At 37.5% G+C, this 18,058-nt stretch overlaps 1 protein-coding gene across 2 annotated transcripts in view; it reads left to right on the top strand.

Moving 5' to 3' along the window:
- Positions 1-18,058, top strand: part of LOC109051600 (cyclin-dependent kinase 19) — a 49,628-nt gene that overhangs the window by 6,604 nt on the left and 24,966 nt on the right. For both annotated transcript variants that reach the window (XM_042746803.1, XM_042746802.1), the window contains exons 3-7: positions 9,457-9,567; positions 10,897-11,037; positions 16,200-16,257; positions 17,193-17,324; positions 17,406-17,549. In XM_042746803.1, the coding sequence (XP_042602737.1) occupies positions 9,457-9,567; positions 10,897-11,037; positions 16,200-16,257; positions 17,193-17,324; positions 17,406-17,549 (586 nt within the window). The remainder of the gene's footprint in view (positions 1-9,456; positions 9,568-10,896; positions 11,038-16,199; positions 16,258-17,192; positions 17,325-17,405; positions 17,550-18,058) is intronic.

The following is an 18,058-nucleotide window of genomic DNA, read 5'->3' as shown; positions in this document are numbered from 1 at the left end:
TTACAAGTGATTTTTTTTTGTTAGTTGATATAATTAATGTTGTTGAGAATAATGTATCAAATCCAAAGAGATATTCTTTTTTAAAGTTAAGACTCATCCACGTCCTCCTAAAACGCCTCGTTTAAACACGCCCCCACATGTCTATGTCACTGTGTGGGAAGATTTGCATAACACCACCCAATTGTTCACGCAAAGAAAGAAGGCGTTACTTTTATTCTCGCAGTTGCCGCTGGCGCCATGTCACTTTGGGGTGTACTCACTTATGTGGCCAGTGGTTTAGACATTAATGGCTGTGTGTTGAGTTATTTTGAGGGGACAGCAATTTTACACTGTTATACAAGCTGTACACTCACTACTTTATATTGTAGCAAAGCGTCATTTCTTCAGTGTTGTCACATGAAAACATATAATAAAATACTTACAAAAATGTGAGGGGTGTACTCACTTCTGTGAGATACTGTATGTTCTTTAAGTATTGAGGTACGTAGCATGAATACATTCCCATATATTTTTCATAATAAGGTCATTCAGGGCATCCGTTTTTTCATATTATATAGAAGGCAAGTTTGCAAGTTTGTTTGGCAGGAGGTAATGATTCTTATGCATTGATTATGCATTGATTAAGAAGTGTTTTTTCTGAATTGGTAATTGCTTTTACTGGTCAATAATCATCTAAAAGATTTTTTTTTTTAAAAAGCAACATGCAAAATAGGTGAAAACATTGATTGATACAGACGGAGCAAAATGCAAGGCAGGGATCACATGAAAATGAAAAACCTAAATATGTAAGACCAATAAACCTGAAACGGGGGAAAAAAAAAACAGGAGTGAGGATCCCAGCATAGACCTTATCTCACGTTAAACATGCTCAAACTGTTGAAAAAGATTCGGACTCATTGCATAACCACTGCTGAAATTTCATGGGAACTTAGCGTTATTTTCTTAAAGTTAAAATATTGCACAATATTATGCTGCAGGAAAAATGTACTGGGTCTGTCTTTTTGTGCATAATGACACACTGAGGAAACTGAATGAAGAATATTTAACATTCATGCAGTAAACAGGAGGAAGTAGGGATAAACACTACTGTTGCTACAAAAAAAACCCAAAACAAAAACAGAAGAACTAGCCAAAAGTAAAATGCGTTTATTTCAGTGTGGAATGTTTTATTGGTGTGACACTGTGTAATGCAGCTTTGCAAAGAGGCTGTTATGGACTAAAGGATGAGATTCTGTGCCTCAGCAAACTCCACTAATAAATAGCCCATAAATATTTGTGCTTGTTTTTATTGGACTGAGTTAAGTGCTTTGCATTGCCTTCACCACACAAGCGAATGCATGGGCAGTGCTTGACCTTTTGCTATTACGTCTGAGCTGTTCTCTGAATTGTGGCGATCTTCACTTTCAAATGTGAGGTACGTCAGCGCCACTGTTTGTCTTTCTCTTGGTCCTAATCAGTTTGTTCTGAAAAGACTTTTAAGGTGTGGCCATATTTGAACAGACTGATATTGAAACGGGTTCAGCGGCCTAATGTTGAATAGCCACAGCAGTTTTACAGTCCAAAGACAAACACAGAAAAAAAATATCTGTATGGTTGATCCTCTATCCGCAGGAACTTTTGATTCCCTGAACGTTTGTAAAATGAAACATTTAAAATACTGGATGTTTATCTGTTATAACATGTATCATATGTTCTGAAATGAAGATGTGCTCATTGTCTTCGAAGTTTTACAGTTTCTGTGGTCATAAAAATGTCACTTCATGGCATGACAAGATTTTGAATAAAAGTATGCACTATGCACTTCATTAAATCATACAAAAAATAAATACATACATAGATAAATAAGTCCTGTGAATACAACCGATTCCTTTAAGAAAATCCTTTTTTAAGCAATTTTAAGTTATTATAAAATAAAATACATAAAATACATAACGTAAAACAACTATTTTTTCGCCCCTTTAACTGTCATCGTTTCCTTTGCTTAACAGTCTGGCCCCGTAATTCCAGCGAGGGGGGATATTATTGATGTTTTGTCACGGTGTGACTTTTTGGGGGGGTTTTGTTCTTCTTAATAATGTTGTTGTTGTTAATTTTTTCTCTTTTTTTTTATGTGTGGAGAAAGTTTTAAAATTCAATCCTAAATTTTTATTAGCATTTCTCTTGCAACATGTTCAGTGTAGACTGAGATTCCATTTGAAAACAAATGTATTAAAGTTGGATGTAGTTCATTACTGCTGTATCTTCAATCATCATCTAAAATAACACGTTTTCTGAATGAAATGTGAAGGGTGCTCGGTCATTCCTCCACATTGCTTGGGTGGGTGCTATTATGGCTGGTTAAGTAGTAAAACGAATCCACTGCCTTTGATATTCCGGTATCTAGATATGGCTTGGCAATGTGATTTTTACACCTGTTTCATGTTCTGCTAGGTTAAACTTATTCTTATTGTAAAGAAAAGTAATATTACACATCTCTTCAGCAATCCATATGATTGCCATCATTCATGTCTGTAGCACAAACAGCACTGAATTTTCATTAATAAGTACTTACAAAATATGTATGTATTTTTTCTTCAACACTCTGTTAGCATTAATGCAACACAATGTGCCGGGTCTGAGCCTCAAATGCAATAACTATACCATAAAACTTGTTTATTCGCTTTACTACACCTCTACATGCCAAGTTTCTCAAAGCATTGATTCAGTAGCAGCACAATTGGCCCAGGCCTTTCCTGAGATTGAAAACAACTGCATAACAACATTGTTGTTGAGCTTGAAATGCCATGGGTGTAGAGGTCTCAGAAGGCCACATTATGAGTCACAGCACTGAGCATTGTTGTTGCGCTGCTTGCAGACAATTTGTCCATTGAATTGTGTTTGAATTGTTTAAATCCAAGCGATTCTTTGTGTAGTGTGTTTCTGATATACAAGTCACGCACTGTCTGACTACCTGTTTGGACTTATATTGTTGTTACCATCAAACTAATAGGATCAAACGCTCTCTTTCTCAATTACTGAGTATCTGACCTCTCTTTTACTTTGTTGGAAAAGCAAAACAATAGTCATATTGTTCCAGTGCTAGGTGAAAGTTGTTGAAGTTTATGGAGGCATATGGGTAGCAAAATTCATTTTGAAATGTAATATGCAAAATGACAATGCAATATATAAAAAAGCAGTGTATTTCTGTATTTAAATGTACATTTTCCCATACCATATGTGCGACATTTAGTGCAAAATTAAATGAAAATTCAGTTATATAGTTTGCATGATAGGACTAGGTGTTATGATCCCAATGTTCAGCACCATTTAGCCGCACCATGGAACATTTTCCCTTCACTGTGAGCAGAACACAGCGAGACGCAGCATTGTTAAGCTCGGATTTTGGTTCATCAAGAATCCAGGATCATGGCCTAATCCATGTCCGTGGTACTTGCCTCAATACCCAATAATCAGTCGTGAATTTACAATTGCTTTATGCGTGACTGGGTAACAATAAGACAAAGGACTCGTATGGTAAGATGGATAGATGAAGATGGTGCAATTCTTCGCTGCAATCATTGGATGGGGATCCTTGACATTTTGATGATATGTAATGCTGTACATGATGTACAGTACAGACCAAAAGTTTGGAAACATTACTATTTTTAATGTTTTTGAAAGAAGTTTCTTCTGCTCATCAAGCCTGCATTTATTTGATCAAAAATACAGAAAAAATATATAATATTGTGATATATTATTACAATTTTAAAAAATTGTTTTTAAATTTATTATACTTAAAATTATCATTTATTTCTGTGATGCAAAGCTGAATTTTTAGGATCATTATCACATGATCCTTTAGAAATCATTCTAATATGATGATTCAGTTTATCAAAGTTGGAAACAGTTCTGCTGCTTAATATTTTTTCAGAACATGTGATACTTTTTTTAGGATACTTTGATGAATAAAAAGTAAAAAAAAAAAAAAAAAAAAAGAAGCTATGTTTTTTAAAAATATAAATGTTTTGTAATAACAATATACACTACTGGTCAGTAATTTGGGGTCAGTAATTTTTTTTTTCTTTCTTTTTTTTTTAAATAAAATCAATACTTTTATTCAGCAAGGATGTGTTAAATTGATAAAAAGTGATAGTAAAGAAAATATATTATTAGAATATATATTATTAGAATTTTTTTTTTTCAATAAATGCAATTTTTTAACCTTTTATTCATCAAATATATTAGACAGCAGAACTGTTTCCAACACTCATAATAAATCAGGAAATATTAGAATGATTTCTAAATGATCATGTGATAGACTGGATGTTACATGTGACACTGAAGGCTGGAGTAATGAGGCTGAAAATTCAGCTTTGCATCACAGGAATAAATTATTTTTTTTGAAGTATATTCAAATAGAAAACTATTATTTTAAGTTGTAATAATATTTCACAATATTACTGTTTTTTTCTGTATTTTTGATCAAATAAATGCAGGCTTGATGAGCAGAAGAAACTTCTTTCAAAAACATTAAAAATAGTAATGTTTCCAAACTTTTGGTCTGTACTGTATGTGTACTTACCTTTCATGGATGTTGCCAGTGAGACACATTATCTGATGTCCATCAGATTCCAGTTTCTTTGCGAACTTTAGCCTGGGTGAAAGATGCCTTTTGTTGAGGTGATGTTGCCAATGACCTTTGTATGGTGTTTCCACAAATGCAACACATCATCAGTTGTGTACCCCAGCCTCATTGGGTGTTTTGGCCCTTTATCATAAGACACCCTCAGCCGAGGCAGTCCCACCACAGGCTGAACAGACCTGGGTGTGTGTCACTTTGTTACATGGTCATTTGGCAACCCACACTGTGTCCATCCGCTTCAGCCACAGCCAGTGGCTGCTTCTTTCAAAGACAGTGGCCAGTTCCCTGACTGTCCTCCACTGGACCTGTCCTCTGATGCCCAACTCCTTCAGTAGCCTTATAGTGAAACTAGCCACAAAGCCCCTGCAGCCCACTTCCACCGGGTATACTTTCACTGTCCAGTCCCGCTCCTCTGCCTCAGCTGCCAAGTTAGCATATCACAGCTTCTTCCTTTCAAAAAGGCCTCGTTAATGGCCTCTTTCCAAGGGACTGTGAGTTCGATTATTATGAGGATCCTACTGAAGTTGGACCAGAGAACCAGCTCTGGGCGCAGATTGGTGACTGCAGTTTTGAATGGGAAAGGAAGTCTGTGGATTAAGTCGACTCGCATTTCCCAGTCCCTGGCTATATTCCTCGGGCCTGTGTCAGGGGACAGGCACTTAGCCTGCTTTTTCTCCTCTTCCCTAACAAAGGACTACCTTTTTGGTAAGGTATTCTTGGCATTTTGGAGGATGGCGTTTGTTGACACTCTCTTGGTCTCTAGTGCTGCCACCAAGCAATTAAGTACTTGATTGTGGCACCATGTGTACCTTCCCTGTGTCAGGCTGGCCTTACAACCCACCAGGATATGTCTGCGGTTTGCCAGGGCTGGACACAGGGGACAGACTGGGTCTTGTCAACACCATACCTGCAAGTTTCTTGGAGAGGGCAGCACATCATATGTGGCTCTTACTATAAAACTTAGCCTGTTGGTTTCCATGCTCCACAGCTCACTCTAAGTGATTTTACACCACTCTATACCTTCCCACCTCATCCAGTGGCCTTGTTGGGCTTGGGGGACTGCTCTAGCGCATCTAGTTGCTTCCTCCTGAAGGCATACCTTCTCCACCACCAGGTGTCATTGTTCCTTTGTTGTTGCCTTTTGCCATTTAGGTGTTATTGTTCCCAACCCAAGTCCCCCTCTACCATATTGGACTTGCCCCACCATAACCTGAGGGCTGCCTTTGCATCAGCAACTGCTGTAGCCGGATTCCATTGCCTCCATGTCGGCAATGTTGGAGCAGCATCTCTTACATAGGGATCGTGGGATTCTTTATATTTGTCTTATGGCGTTTCTGGAAAAAAAGTTTTTTTGTGTATTTGGTGTAAAACAATGTGTTTATGCTGTTTAAGGTACAAAAACACATTTTCCACATACTGTACATTATTGTTGCTCCTCTATGCCCCACCCTTCTGAAACGTGTTGATTTTTACAAAGCTCAACGTTCTGAAAAGCGAGGTTTACACTGATTGGCCAGCTATCCAGTACATTGTGATTGGCTGAATACCTCAAGCGTGTGATGGAATTGGAATCGTTATGGCGTGACGAGACAAAAACAATAAAACCCATTATAAACGAGGCATTTGTTGCGTCCATTGGGGACATAATTACTGATTAAAATGATTATACTGTCTTTTTACTCGTTGTGTTGCATATCGCGCTGCGTAAACATAAAACCATGTCTGCATTTGTGATTGGAGAAACGACAAACAACAAGCGCTACTCTACACTGCTCAAAACTCATGTTTGAATCATCAGTGGCAAATTCTTTAAATATGAAAACTTACTTGCAGGCTGTGAGAAGCTAAATGTGGAATCGCCAGACTTTATAGAAACAGACTTTGTGTGTAGACAGCATTGTAGGCTACTCTCCCAGGATCAGGAAACAGTCCTCCATAAAATGCGCTGCACACATCTGAATATTTGGGTTGAATTGTTCTGGAACAGTGTTGTAAATATAACTTAACCACTGATTTCTAGTTGTGTGACCAAACAAAGTAGTTTCACTTTCACAACGAAACGCAGCGTCTCAACAACATGGTGGTGGTGGCAGCAACAATACTACAGCGAGAATAAAAGTTATGCCTTCTTTCTTTGCATGAACATTTGGGCGGTGTTATGCAAATCTTCCCACACAGTGACGTAGACGTGGGGGTGTGTTTAAACGAGGCGTTTGAGGAGGGTGTGGACGAGTCTTAACTTTTATAAAGAATATCTCTTTGGGTTTGAGACTTTAGTCTTTGCAACTTTCGGAATCCTATCTATGCACTAACAGCTTGTAATACTCCAAAGAGAAAGGAAAACTTGAAATCACATCATATGACCTCTTTAAGTGTCATCTCCAGCCTCGTTTTGGCGCATTTGTACTCCTCCACAAGGCTTGAAATAGGAAGAGAGAGAGCTCCATAGCTGTACAGCCCTATACTGCTAAGGCATCTTGATAGCCCAATCCATTTCCTCAAATGTGTACTCTCCAGTCTCTCCGGTATGGAGTTTGTCCAGGTGTTTTGTGTGAGATAAAGTGATTTGGTGTTCTACAGCTTCAACTTCCCCGGAAGAGCTGTACCATTCTCTTGAGTCTACTGGCTGTGTTGTTCCACTTGTTTTGAGTCTGTAAGGTCTGCGGTGTACCAACATCCAAGGCTTTTGATGGGCTTTTCCATGACCGTTGGTATGGCCTCTGCCGCTATACAGAACCTGTCATTAGTAAGTCAGCCTTTGACAGTGGAGATGCTGCGAGATAATTTACATTTACCATTTTCTACACTAGCTTTAATATGTAAATTAAATGTTTTTTTTAACACTTTATAAGTTGCAAAATAAAAAATAAATTGTATTACCCAAATTGATTAGATATGTTAAACATGTCCAAGCAAAACTGTAGCAAAATGATCATTTAAATGGCATGTTCCTAAATGCATTTAGACTTTCGGGTACGACACTAGAGATTGCATTTATATAAATATAAATGTAATCTCTTAAACTATCTGTTAATAGTAGTTAATATTTAGACCGTTTTTTTTTTTTTTTTTTTTTTTTGAAAAGCAACCTACACTGCTTACAGGAGCAATTCCTCTGGAGCTACCTGCATTGCTTTAGTGTGCAGTGGTGGTTGTTTACGAATCGCCTCTTATGGGATTTGAACTTGCAGACATGCAGTTACCAGCCCAAATCTGTAATCACTTGACCACACCATGTCATTTGACTGAGATACTCAACAGAGACATGACTGTAAACTATATTTTATACTCATTTTCAGTATGGCTAAGTGGGTTAGCAATAGCTATTATTTTGACTTGTACTATATTTGTTGTCAGAATTATTGGCCCTCTTGGTAAATATGAGCAAAGAAGGCGGCAAAATTCATTTGTATTTTATGATGTTTCATTCAAAAAATTAACAAAAATCTAAAAGAATTGACAATAATAAAGTAATTGAACAGGTGCCTATGGTAAGGGGCTTGACATTTCCCTACCAGGCGCTGAGTGCTGCCAATCACAGCACGCACTGGCCCAGCTGACCAATCACAGCACGCACTGGCCCAGCTGACCAATCACAGCACGCACTGGCCCAGCTGACCAATCACAGCACGCACTGGCCCAGCTGACCAATCACAGCACACACTGGCCCAGCTGACCAATCACAGCACACACTGGCCCAGCTGACCAATCACAGCACACACTGGCCCGGCTGACCAATCACAGCACACACTGACCCAGCTGACCAATCACAGCACACACTGGCCCAGCTGACCAATCACAGCACACACTGGCCCAGATGACCAATCACAGCACACACTAGCCCAGCTGACCACTCACAGCACACACTGGCCCAGCTGACCAATCACAGCACACACTGGCCCAGCTGACCAATCACAGCACACACTTGCCAAGCTTACCAATCACAACACACACTGGACCAGCTGACCAATCACAACACACACTGGCCCAGCTGACCAATCACAACACACACTGGCCCAGCTGACCAATCACAACACACACTGGCCCAGCTTACCAATCACAGCACATTTCGTATTTCAGAAGGCAGGCCTTCATTTGATACAGGAACTATTTGAGCAGTTCATGCCAGACTGGGGACAGAGGTGTTGTAATCATGTAAAATATGTGAAAAATAATGTGTTTTTCAAACAACCTAGTATGAGAGCCTGTTCTAGCACTCCCCCAAAACAAAATCAAGACTTTGTAAAAGAGCATAATAGGACCCCACTGCAAATGTTGGCGTCACATGCCTTTTTGATTGAATGCTTCACTTGGTCACCACACACGTTTTGATTGATTGGATCAGATGAGTTTGGTGGTTTCATTTACTCTCGGCCATATAAATGTGTTTCTGCCACAGAACGGGTATCAATCCTCTCTTCAGTTTGTGCACCATATACAATTTAGTCAATAGAGTTTACTTCACAAAATGCAACAGATATGTGCTAGATTTTGTTTATCATCAGCTGATTTTAAAGAAAGAATATAGTTCTCACAATTTTCAGTGAGTTCAATTACTGGAAGTCAGTCTTCAGAGTGCTGAACACCATTTATCCACCTAATTCTTCCCATAAAAATGGGCACGGCCATTTATAAATTGAATATGTCTGGCTTCCGGTCTCATTTGCTTCCAGCTCTTTCTAGCTGTACAAAACCACTCGTTTTAACTGAAAAAAAAAAAAAAATGAATGTTTGGTTTCATTTTTCCTTTTTGCATTTGCACCATAAGGTTTGAAAATTGAACTGTGAAGCATTACACGGACCACAGACAAATATGTCTCTCTGTCTTTCTGCAGTTGCTGAGAGAGTTAAAGCATCCAAATGTCATCGCCCTGCAGAAAGTATTTCTCTCTCACAGTGACCGCAAAGTCTGGCTCCTGTTTGACTACGCTGAGCATGACCTGTGGGTGAGTACACATGCGCACTTGACTCAAGTTATTATAATGTTGCACCTTTTTTTCTACGTTTTGCGTTTACAGTAGAAAGAAGTTCGTAAAGTTTCAAAAGATGTGAGAAAATGGTGACAGACCTTGCATTTTTGATTTGAACATTTCTTTGAGAAATTAGCTGAGGAAACAGCTGAATATTCTCCCAGGTATTTCTATCTTAAATTTTCAAGAGCTCGATACCTTGAATACATCTTCACGCAGAAAACATTTTCTGTTCCACTGTGCTGCTTTGTAGCTGACTTTCTTTGTAAACATGCATCAGGTGGGAGTCTCTGTGTCAAGTTAAAGGGATTCAAACATTGTCGGAGCTGACAGCCTTGTAGACAGCTCTTCTGAAGTGTAGCACAGACCCGAGTTTGAATACCATCTGAGTTTGAGCTTGTGGTCCTTTTCCGATCCTAATAAATAAATAAAAGATCAATTAAAAAGAAATCTTTGTATGTCAAGGCCCTGGCTTTGTTTTCTTCATTGCAATCATCATTGCAGTTCTGCCGTTTGCATGTATGTTGTATGACAGTATAGTATTGTTGTTTTATGTATCATTAATGTTTAAAACACATTTTTTAATTGTGAAATGAATTCATTTTTAAATGTATTTTAAATGTACTTTTTTAACTATTCATTCATAAATACTATGTTTTGTGGTGAGGTGCATTACATTTCACAATCTGAACAAACATTGCCATGTTAAAAGTTCAAATTATCTGATATATTAAGAGACTTAGGGCCAGCTTCGCCAGCGCAAACCTTCTCTTAGTGTGAAAAAACTACTGTCAGGATTTACAATTTTACGATTTAAGATGTGCAGTGAAAAGTAGCACCGAAAAGTGTGGACACGATGGTTTTTGCGGCTGTTTACTGGTATTATAAGCCATTATTTACTGCCCAAAAAAAGCATGCACCATTTGCATTTATTAGTAGATTGCACGCACCTGATTATCATCGACTCATCATCATTATGGAACTGATTCGGCTGCGTCTGTGTTCTTTATTTCGTGTGTTGTCAGTAAATCACCCGCAGAACTTCCCACACACACCTGTGCCATTGAGGGATAGCGCTCTAATTCTAATTTGCCCTGTTTAGTAAATCTGCTGGCCCTTATTGACCTTGACACTTAAGATCTGCAGGGTCCTCTGTGTGATTAGTATTGATCTGAAATTTGATGGTTGCCACCTCATCAGTGAAAATGTTACTGATCTTAATTTGGTAGTGCATCTAGAGGAAAGAGATTTATAAAATGCGTAAACACAACTTTCATGCAACTTTTACCCGTTCTTATGTTGTAGCACATCATAAAATTTCATCGAGCATCAAAGGCCAACAAGAAACCCATGCAGCTACCGAGGGGGATGGTGAAGTCTCTGCTTTATCAAATCTTAGACGGCATCCATTACCTGCATGCCAACTGGGTCCTGCACAGAGATCTGGTGAGTACAGACACAAGCCTGATCACACACATATCAGTTTGTTTTTCCCCTGCTTATTTACGTTCACTTAAGACTTGACAATATGAGTTATGAATGTTTTGTGACAGGAACAGCAGGAAATGCAAAGCTTTTGCATATTGGACCAAATGTGACCCTGGACCACGTCTTAAGTGTCAATTTTTCTAAATTGAGATTTATACATCATCTGAAAGAATAAATAATCTCTCCATTGATGTATGGTTTGTTAGGAGGACAATATTTGGTTGAGATACAACTATTTGAAAATCTGGAATCTGAGGGTGCAAAAAAAATCTAAATATTTAGAAAATGGCCTTTGATCTTTACTTAATATCCTAATGATTTTGGCATAAAAGAAAAATCGATAATTTTGACCCATACAATGTATTGTTGTCTATTGCTACAAAAATACCCCAGAGACTTAAGACTGCTTTTGTGCTCCAGGGTCACAAATGTTAAAGAACTACTTCACCCAAAAATGAAAATTTTGTTATTTTTGGTATTTAACTTCATTTGTTTACAAACCCATATGCTGGTATTTTTTGTTGAGTATTGAATGCAGAATGCAGATGTTTTCCGGTCATCAACAGCTGTAAGGAATTGGTTGAAAGTGTGAAGGCAGCCGGAGATGCTTCACACCAGAATATAACAAGGACAGTGGCCCGTTCAGTAGATTTTGGCTGCAAAGTGATGTTTAATTCCCATAATTATTAGCAAAATATTTAGGACACCATGTGCCTTTTTACCAATGAACGTTTTTCATGTTTGCAGCAGGGTAAATATCTAAAGAAGTAAATGAGAGGCTGATATATTTTTCCATTCCCATTTATTCCAACAGTAAAAAATTAATAAATAAATAAATCTATGCATTGCTGTGATTTTCGAATGAGAATGAGTTATAGCGATCAGAAGAGAGAAAGTGCTAACAAGCTTTTTGTCGTTTGATGCTGGGGTGTAACACAAAGCATAGCGTTATGAATGCAGATAAATTTTTCAAATGTGAAAATATAAGTGGAATCGGATAGATTTACTGTTATTGTGGAGAGCTGTCATCAGTCTGTGAAGAGGCTCTCTGCACCTCGGTATCATCTTGGTCTGTGTGAACATGGCTTTTAAAAGTACAATATTAGGTTATTGTGATGCATTATTGAGTGTGCTGGTCGGAGAGCACTCAGGCTGTCTCGTGATGGAAACATACACAGAAAAAGAAATGTTACTCTTCTGTGGCGAGTATTCTTGTGTTCTCGTCCAGGTTTAAATCCCTGTTTCACAATGAAATGATGTCATTACTTTGACGCTCTGCCTTCTTGTTAGTGAAAGGGCTGTGGTTCCCAGGGGTGGTGCAGAACACACTGACCACAGCATAACCTTTATTGTTAAAATGATTGTCAGCGATTACTTTTATTGAAGAAAATAAAATGAATTGCTCATTTGAAATTGAAAACTCAATATTTGATTAGATACAGTTGATTTACGGACATGCAATATTATGCACTACATAGAAAAGTACGACAAAAGCGTCTACATGGTCAAACATTATATTCTGCATTTTGTGAAGGTGTGTTTTAGCTTATTTAAATCATTGGCTACTTTTTCCAGCAATGCAAATAGTTTTATGTAAGGAACTATTTGACAGTCAAAGTAAGAAGAAAATAAAGTTGGACTTATTTTAGACTGTTGCAGGCTTTTGTCCTGTGTTTTTTTTTTTTCTTCAGTAAATCAGTTCTGTTCATATACCTGATCCATCACTGGATAATCCAGTCTTATCTTAACTAAACTAAACTATTTGTGCAATGTTCAGCTGGTGTTAACGTTCATCAAACGCATCAGCACACAGACTGGGACTGATACTCAATTCAATTCAAGTTTATTTGTATAGCGCTTTTTACGATACAAATCATTGCAAAGCAACTTTACAGAAAATTAAGTTTCTACAATATTTAGTAGTAGCTTATCAGTGATGACTGTCAGTTTATGTGCATACGGCAGAAATGTTCAATTAAAGACGTAAACAAACAGACGATTAACACTATTAACAGCGATTCTGCAATCAAACTTATAGCAAAATCTGGGACTGATATGGACTGAATCCAGTGGAAAGTGTCACACACTGATCGTCTCTGCACTGTGATGTAATCCCATCGATCAATAACACACTCCGTCATTAACCTAGCTGTATATAAGAGAAATAGACATTCTTACAGTGCTCAACAGCTGACTCGGTCAACATCAAACAGCAACAGCAGGATATTCAGCACTTTGTATTTATTTATCTTTACTGTCCTTAGAAAAAGTGACAAAAATGAAAATCCTTAAGTCATTATTTACTTAACTTCACTGGTAAATCAAGTTTTGATTAGGAAACACTGTAGTTTCTTATTAGCATGGATATTACTCGCATATTCGCTGTTTATTAGTATTTATAAAGCGCATATTAATGTCTTATTCTGCATGAACATATTTTAGATTTAATCCTTTAATCCGACACCATACCTAAACTAAACAACTACCTTACTAACTATTAATAAGCAGCAAATGAGGGGTTTATTAAGGTAAAAACTCTTAGTTGGTAGTGAATATGGGCTCCTAATCTAAAGTGTTATTATGTTAGTATTTTTTTTTTTTCATACAGCAGAGGTTGACAGTAACTGTATGTCAAGCTCCAGCATGTCACTCTCAGCTATAGTTATGTGGGAAAGTGATGTTTGTTTTTCTCTAAAAATATAAGAGCATATGGTTTACTTAAGCAATGAGCCCCAAGAAACCGTGGTTTACTGTGAATTTATAACAGCTAAGGGCCGTTGTCAGGCACGACGCGAAGCGGAGTGATTAAACCCTCTTAGCTGTTATTAAATTCCATATATGTAGCAAGGTTTACAGAATAAAACAGAGCAAACAAAGTGTAATGATATTAATAAAAACAGTATTCTTCCACCAAACAATGTAGTTCCTCAGAAACAGTTGTGATTCCAACAAAGTGGTTGCCGAGCAACACACAGAAGTAAACAAAGGTGTATGTTTGTAGAGTAATTAACAACAGCTTGGAACGCGGCTCAACCAATCAGAATCAAGCACCGGAACTATCCGCTTTATAAATAAAGGTGAGGTAATAATTACAGAATTGCCATTTTTGGGTGAACTGTCCTTCTAAGGCAGCCAAGTTATTTTGGTAGAAACTACAAACTTGTTATATAACTCAAGCTTTTGTGTGTGTGTGTGTGTGTGTGTGTGTGTGTGTGTGTGTGTGTGTGTGTGTGTGTGTGTGTGTGTGTGTGTGTGTGTGTGTGTGTGTGTTGTAGTTGCTCCTATTGAAGGTTAGGGGCAGGTCTATTTTTGTGTTCAGAAGAAGAAAGAAATGCATAAAAGCTTGGGATGACATGAGGGTTACGAAGTCAAACAGAATGTTATTTTTGGGTGAAGTTTTGTCCCATTGACTGTATTTGATTCCAGTATGTGTAATGTGCTAGACACACGTTTGTTTTTACGTTATTGTACAGGCATGATAGTGTCTGCATTCAGTGATATTATGTTAACGTTAGCATAAATTGTCATTACTGAAGTATTATTTCTTGCTTTGCTTTTCAACATTGAGGCCTGCAGTTCACAATAGAAAGACTTCACATTTGTTGAAGCAATTCTGAGATGGCAGTATTGTGGAGTGAATTACAGAAACCTTATGGTTGCTGTTCCCATAGCAACATACCCTCATTAAGGCTCATAGAAACGCAAGCGTCTCGGAATAATTAGAAGACATCATTACTTACTGATGCACAGCCAGTCATCCACAATCACAGACAGATGCATGACGGCTCTGTGTTTCTGTCTGTCCGCTCCATTTCATTGTCCCTTTATAAGCAAAAACATTGTGTAAAGCATGCAGTGTCTGTATTAGTGGCACCAAACTAGAATCCAGTAGACATCAAATAAAGTATTTGTAATCTTGAGAAAACAGGACAGAAAAATGAGTCTGTGCAGTTCGGAATACTGATTATTTTTGCAATTCTGTTTGCTGCATCTAAAACTAAATAAACCTTAAAATAAAAACCATTTGTTGTTATGAGTATCTGTGAAAGATGGTATGCTTTATTAGATTCATACAGTGTTTTTTAGGTTTCATGCAATTAAAATGACTTGTTTTCTCTGGTACGTTCACTTCAGCGTGGCCTTAAGAAATATTAACACCCAGTAACAGCAGTGAAATTAATATTATGAGATGCATAATTGTTATAATGAAGATGCCATCTCCCATAAGTGTTGCGTTTAGAAGAGCGATAGCTCAGCACCTGCCGCAGCTTCCCTGTGACACAGAATATTTCCATAAACAAAATGAGTGTCATGGATATGTGATTCATGCAGGTGTGAACAGATATACAACACTGCATCATTACTGCAGGCTTCAGTGTCACGTGATCTTCAGAAATCACTCTAATATGCTGATTTGCTGCTCAAGAAACATTTATTATTAATATTATTATCAATGTTGACAATTCGACATTCAAATGTTTGGGGGTGTATGTGTTTGTGTTTGTGTCTTAATAGAAATTAACCCTTTTATTCAGTAAATAGGTATTAAATTGATCAAAAGTGACTGTAAACCGATTTATAATGTTACAAAATCTGTTATTTTGAACTTTCTATTCACCAAAGAAATCTGGAAAAAAAAAAGTTTTTATAAAATATTAAACAGCAAAACCGTTTTTTACCATTGATAATAATAAGAACCATTATTAATAACTGAGCACCAATAATAAATGAGCAACAAATCAGCATATTAGAATGATTTCTGAAGGATCTAGAGTAATGATGCTAAAAAAATTCAGCTTTGAGCACAGAAATCAATTGCATTTGAACATATATTTATATAGAAAAGAGTTCTTTCAAATAGTAAAAATATTTTGAACAAAAGCACACTTGGTGAACAGAAACGACTTCATTAAAAACATAAAAAAGTACTGTACAGAGGTGATGATTAATCAAGCCTGAAAGACTCTAATTGTGAAAACATCTGTACTGATCTAGAATGATTCTGATGAGATTTTATTAAAAATTTTGCACATCCATTTGTTGAGGATGTTTTGCCATAGCACTGAAACATTACATGACATTCTGAGATAAGCAGATCATTTGTGATCTTTGTCTTTCAGAAACCTGCCAATATCCTGGTCATGGGGGAAGGCCCAGAGCGAGGAAGAGTCAAAATTGGTAAAACATACTAACTTCGGCGTGAAAATGTTTTTACTGAAGTTGCAAATTATCAAGGAAGAAAATGAGATATCATGTAATTCTCCTGAAGCTTTTTTGGTCGACTCGTTTTCTTTTTAGGTGATATTATCGAGGTTTAGAGAGCTTAAGCAGCTGTAGGGTCAGTCTGAGCAAATGTGAAGCCATTGTCTTACATGAGACACTATTCTGGATGATGACTGTTCAGGGCTGTCCACACTATTTTTACCAGCCTGTGGAATGTTATTGTGTTCGGTTACACTGTACACGGTGAACAATGTTATCTTGACTCACTTGAGTATTGGAGCCACATCATGTACAGTAAGCAGCACAACTAATTATTTAATCTCTCATGGGTTGTGACACATGGGACAAAACCTGGTCAACAATTTCCATTATGTTTTGAAAATATTCCTATTAATCAAACGCAGGGTGGCCAGGTCTGCACAACAAAACCAGCACAGTCCGTACTCAAATATAGCTCGGCCGTGTTGCTGAAGAAAAATGTCTATAAAAAAATACCCTCCGAAATTGCACTCCTGGGGGTTCTACCTCAGTCGAAAAAAGAAGGGAGTTTCGCGGTAACAGTGTAAGAGTAGCCCAATTCAGCAGGAAAACCACAGATTTGGCAACACTCATGAAATGGTCTCTATAATGTTCTCAATGCAAATATTATATTATGCATTATTGAAATACTATTTCAATAATACATTCATTATTATAATCATGATGCCACATCGTCACTTCATGGCCCCTAAAACCCACCTGTTGTTAATAATATTAAATAAAGTGCTTACTAATGACTGTTTGTTTCTAGCGGACAGTCTTCTACTGTTCTCATGAAAAACAAGGCTGAAATGATCTGCAGACATGATCAGAGTGGGCTGTTTATGGGTTTCTGTGTTTGTGTGTCTTAGCTGATATGGGTTTTGCCCGACTCTTTAACTCTCCACTGAAGCCGTTGGCCGATCTGGACCCAGTGGTCGTCACATTCTGGTACCGAGCCCCCGAACTACTGCTCGGGGCGAGACACTACACCAAAGCAATCGGTAAGTTGTGCATTGTGACCATTTCAGGCTGTCTTTCTGTATTCGTTGATATCTGTACTTAATATTCTTTGACTTTTTCAGATATTTGGGCAATAGGCTGTATCTTTGCGGAGCTGTTGACGTCAGAACCAATCTTTCATTGCCGACAAGAAGACATAAAGACCAGCAATCCTTTCCATCACGACCAGTTAGATCGCATATTCAGCGTCATGGGCTTCCCAGCAGGTGACTGACCTTGACTTATCTTATGGCCACCTTTACTCTGCTTAACTGTACTACTCATTAGATTCATTAGATTTGATTTTAAGTTAATGGAGACATTTTTTCATCACTTGTGTTAACTGATCAGTTTAGGTTAATCTCAATGGGAATGACTGGTCATGACAGTTTCTGGCTGTTGTATTGGAAAAATAAAACTTTCTGTAGATTTCCAATTTATGATAGTTAAATTACAACTGGAAGACCTGAGATTTATGTTTTTTTTAAGATTTGAATTTCTACATTTCTTTTTCTCTTAGTGATGTGCTTGACTTGCCTCTTGCATGTCCATTAAGTTTAAAGATTGTATCTGTTTTTTTACTTTGTATAAAGCCTGAATTCTTTTGTTTTTGTGTGGGCTCATGTATTTGAGCTGCAAGTTTGAGATGTTATTGGCATATATTAGTGTTACTGTTTGGAGTCATTTGTTTGAACTTAAGTGTTACATAATGTGAAGCTGTTTGCACAGTGATAAA

Source organism: Cyprinus carpio, chromosome B20 (genome assembly GCF_018340385.1).
Source record: "Cyprinus carpio isolate SPL01 chromosome B20, ASM1834038v1, whole genome shotgun sequence".
Classification (NCBI taxonomy): domain Eukaryota; kingdom Metazoa; phylum Chordata; class Actinopteri; order Cypriniformes; family Cyprinidae; genus Cyprinus; species Cyprinus carpio.
The sequence above is the reverse complement of the archived record's forward strand: the minus strand, read 5'-3'. Positions and strand labels throughout refer to the sequence as shown.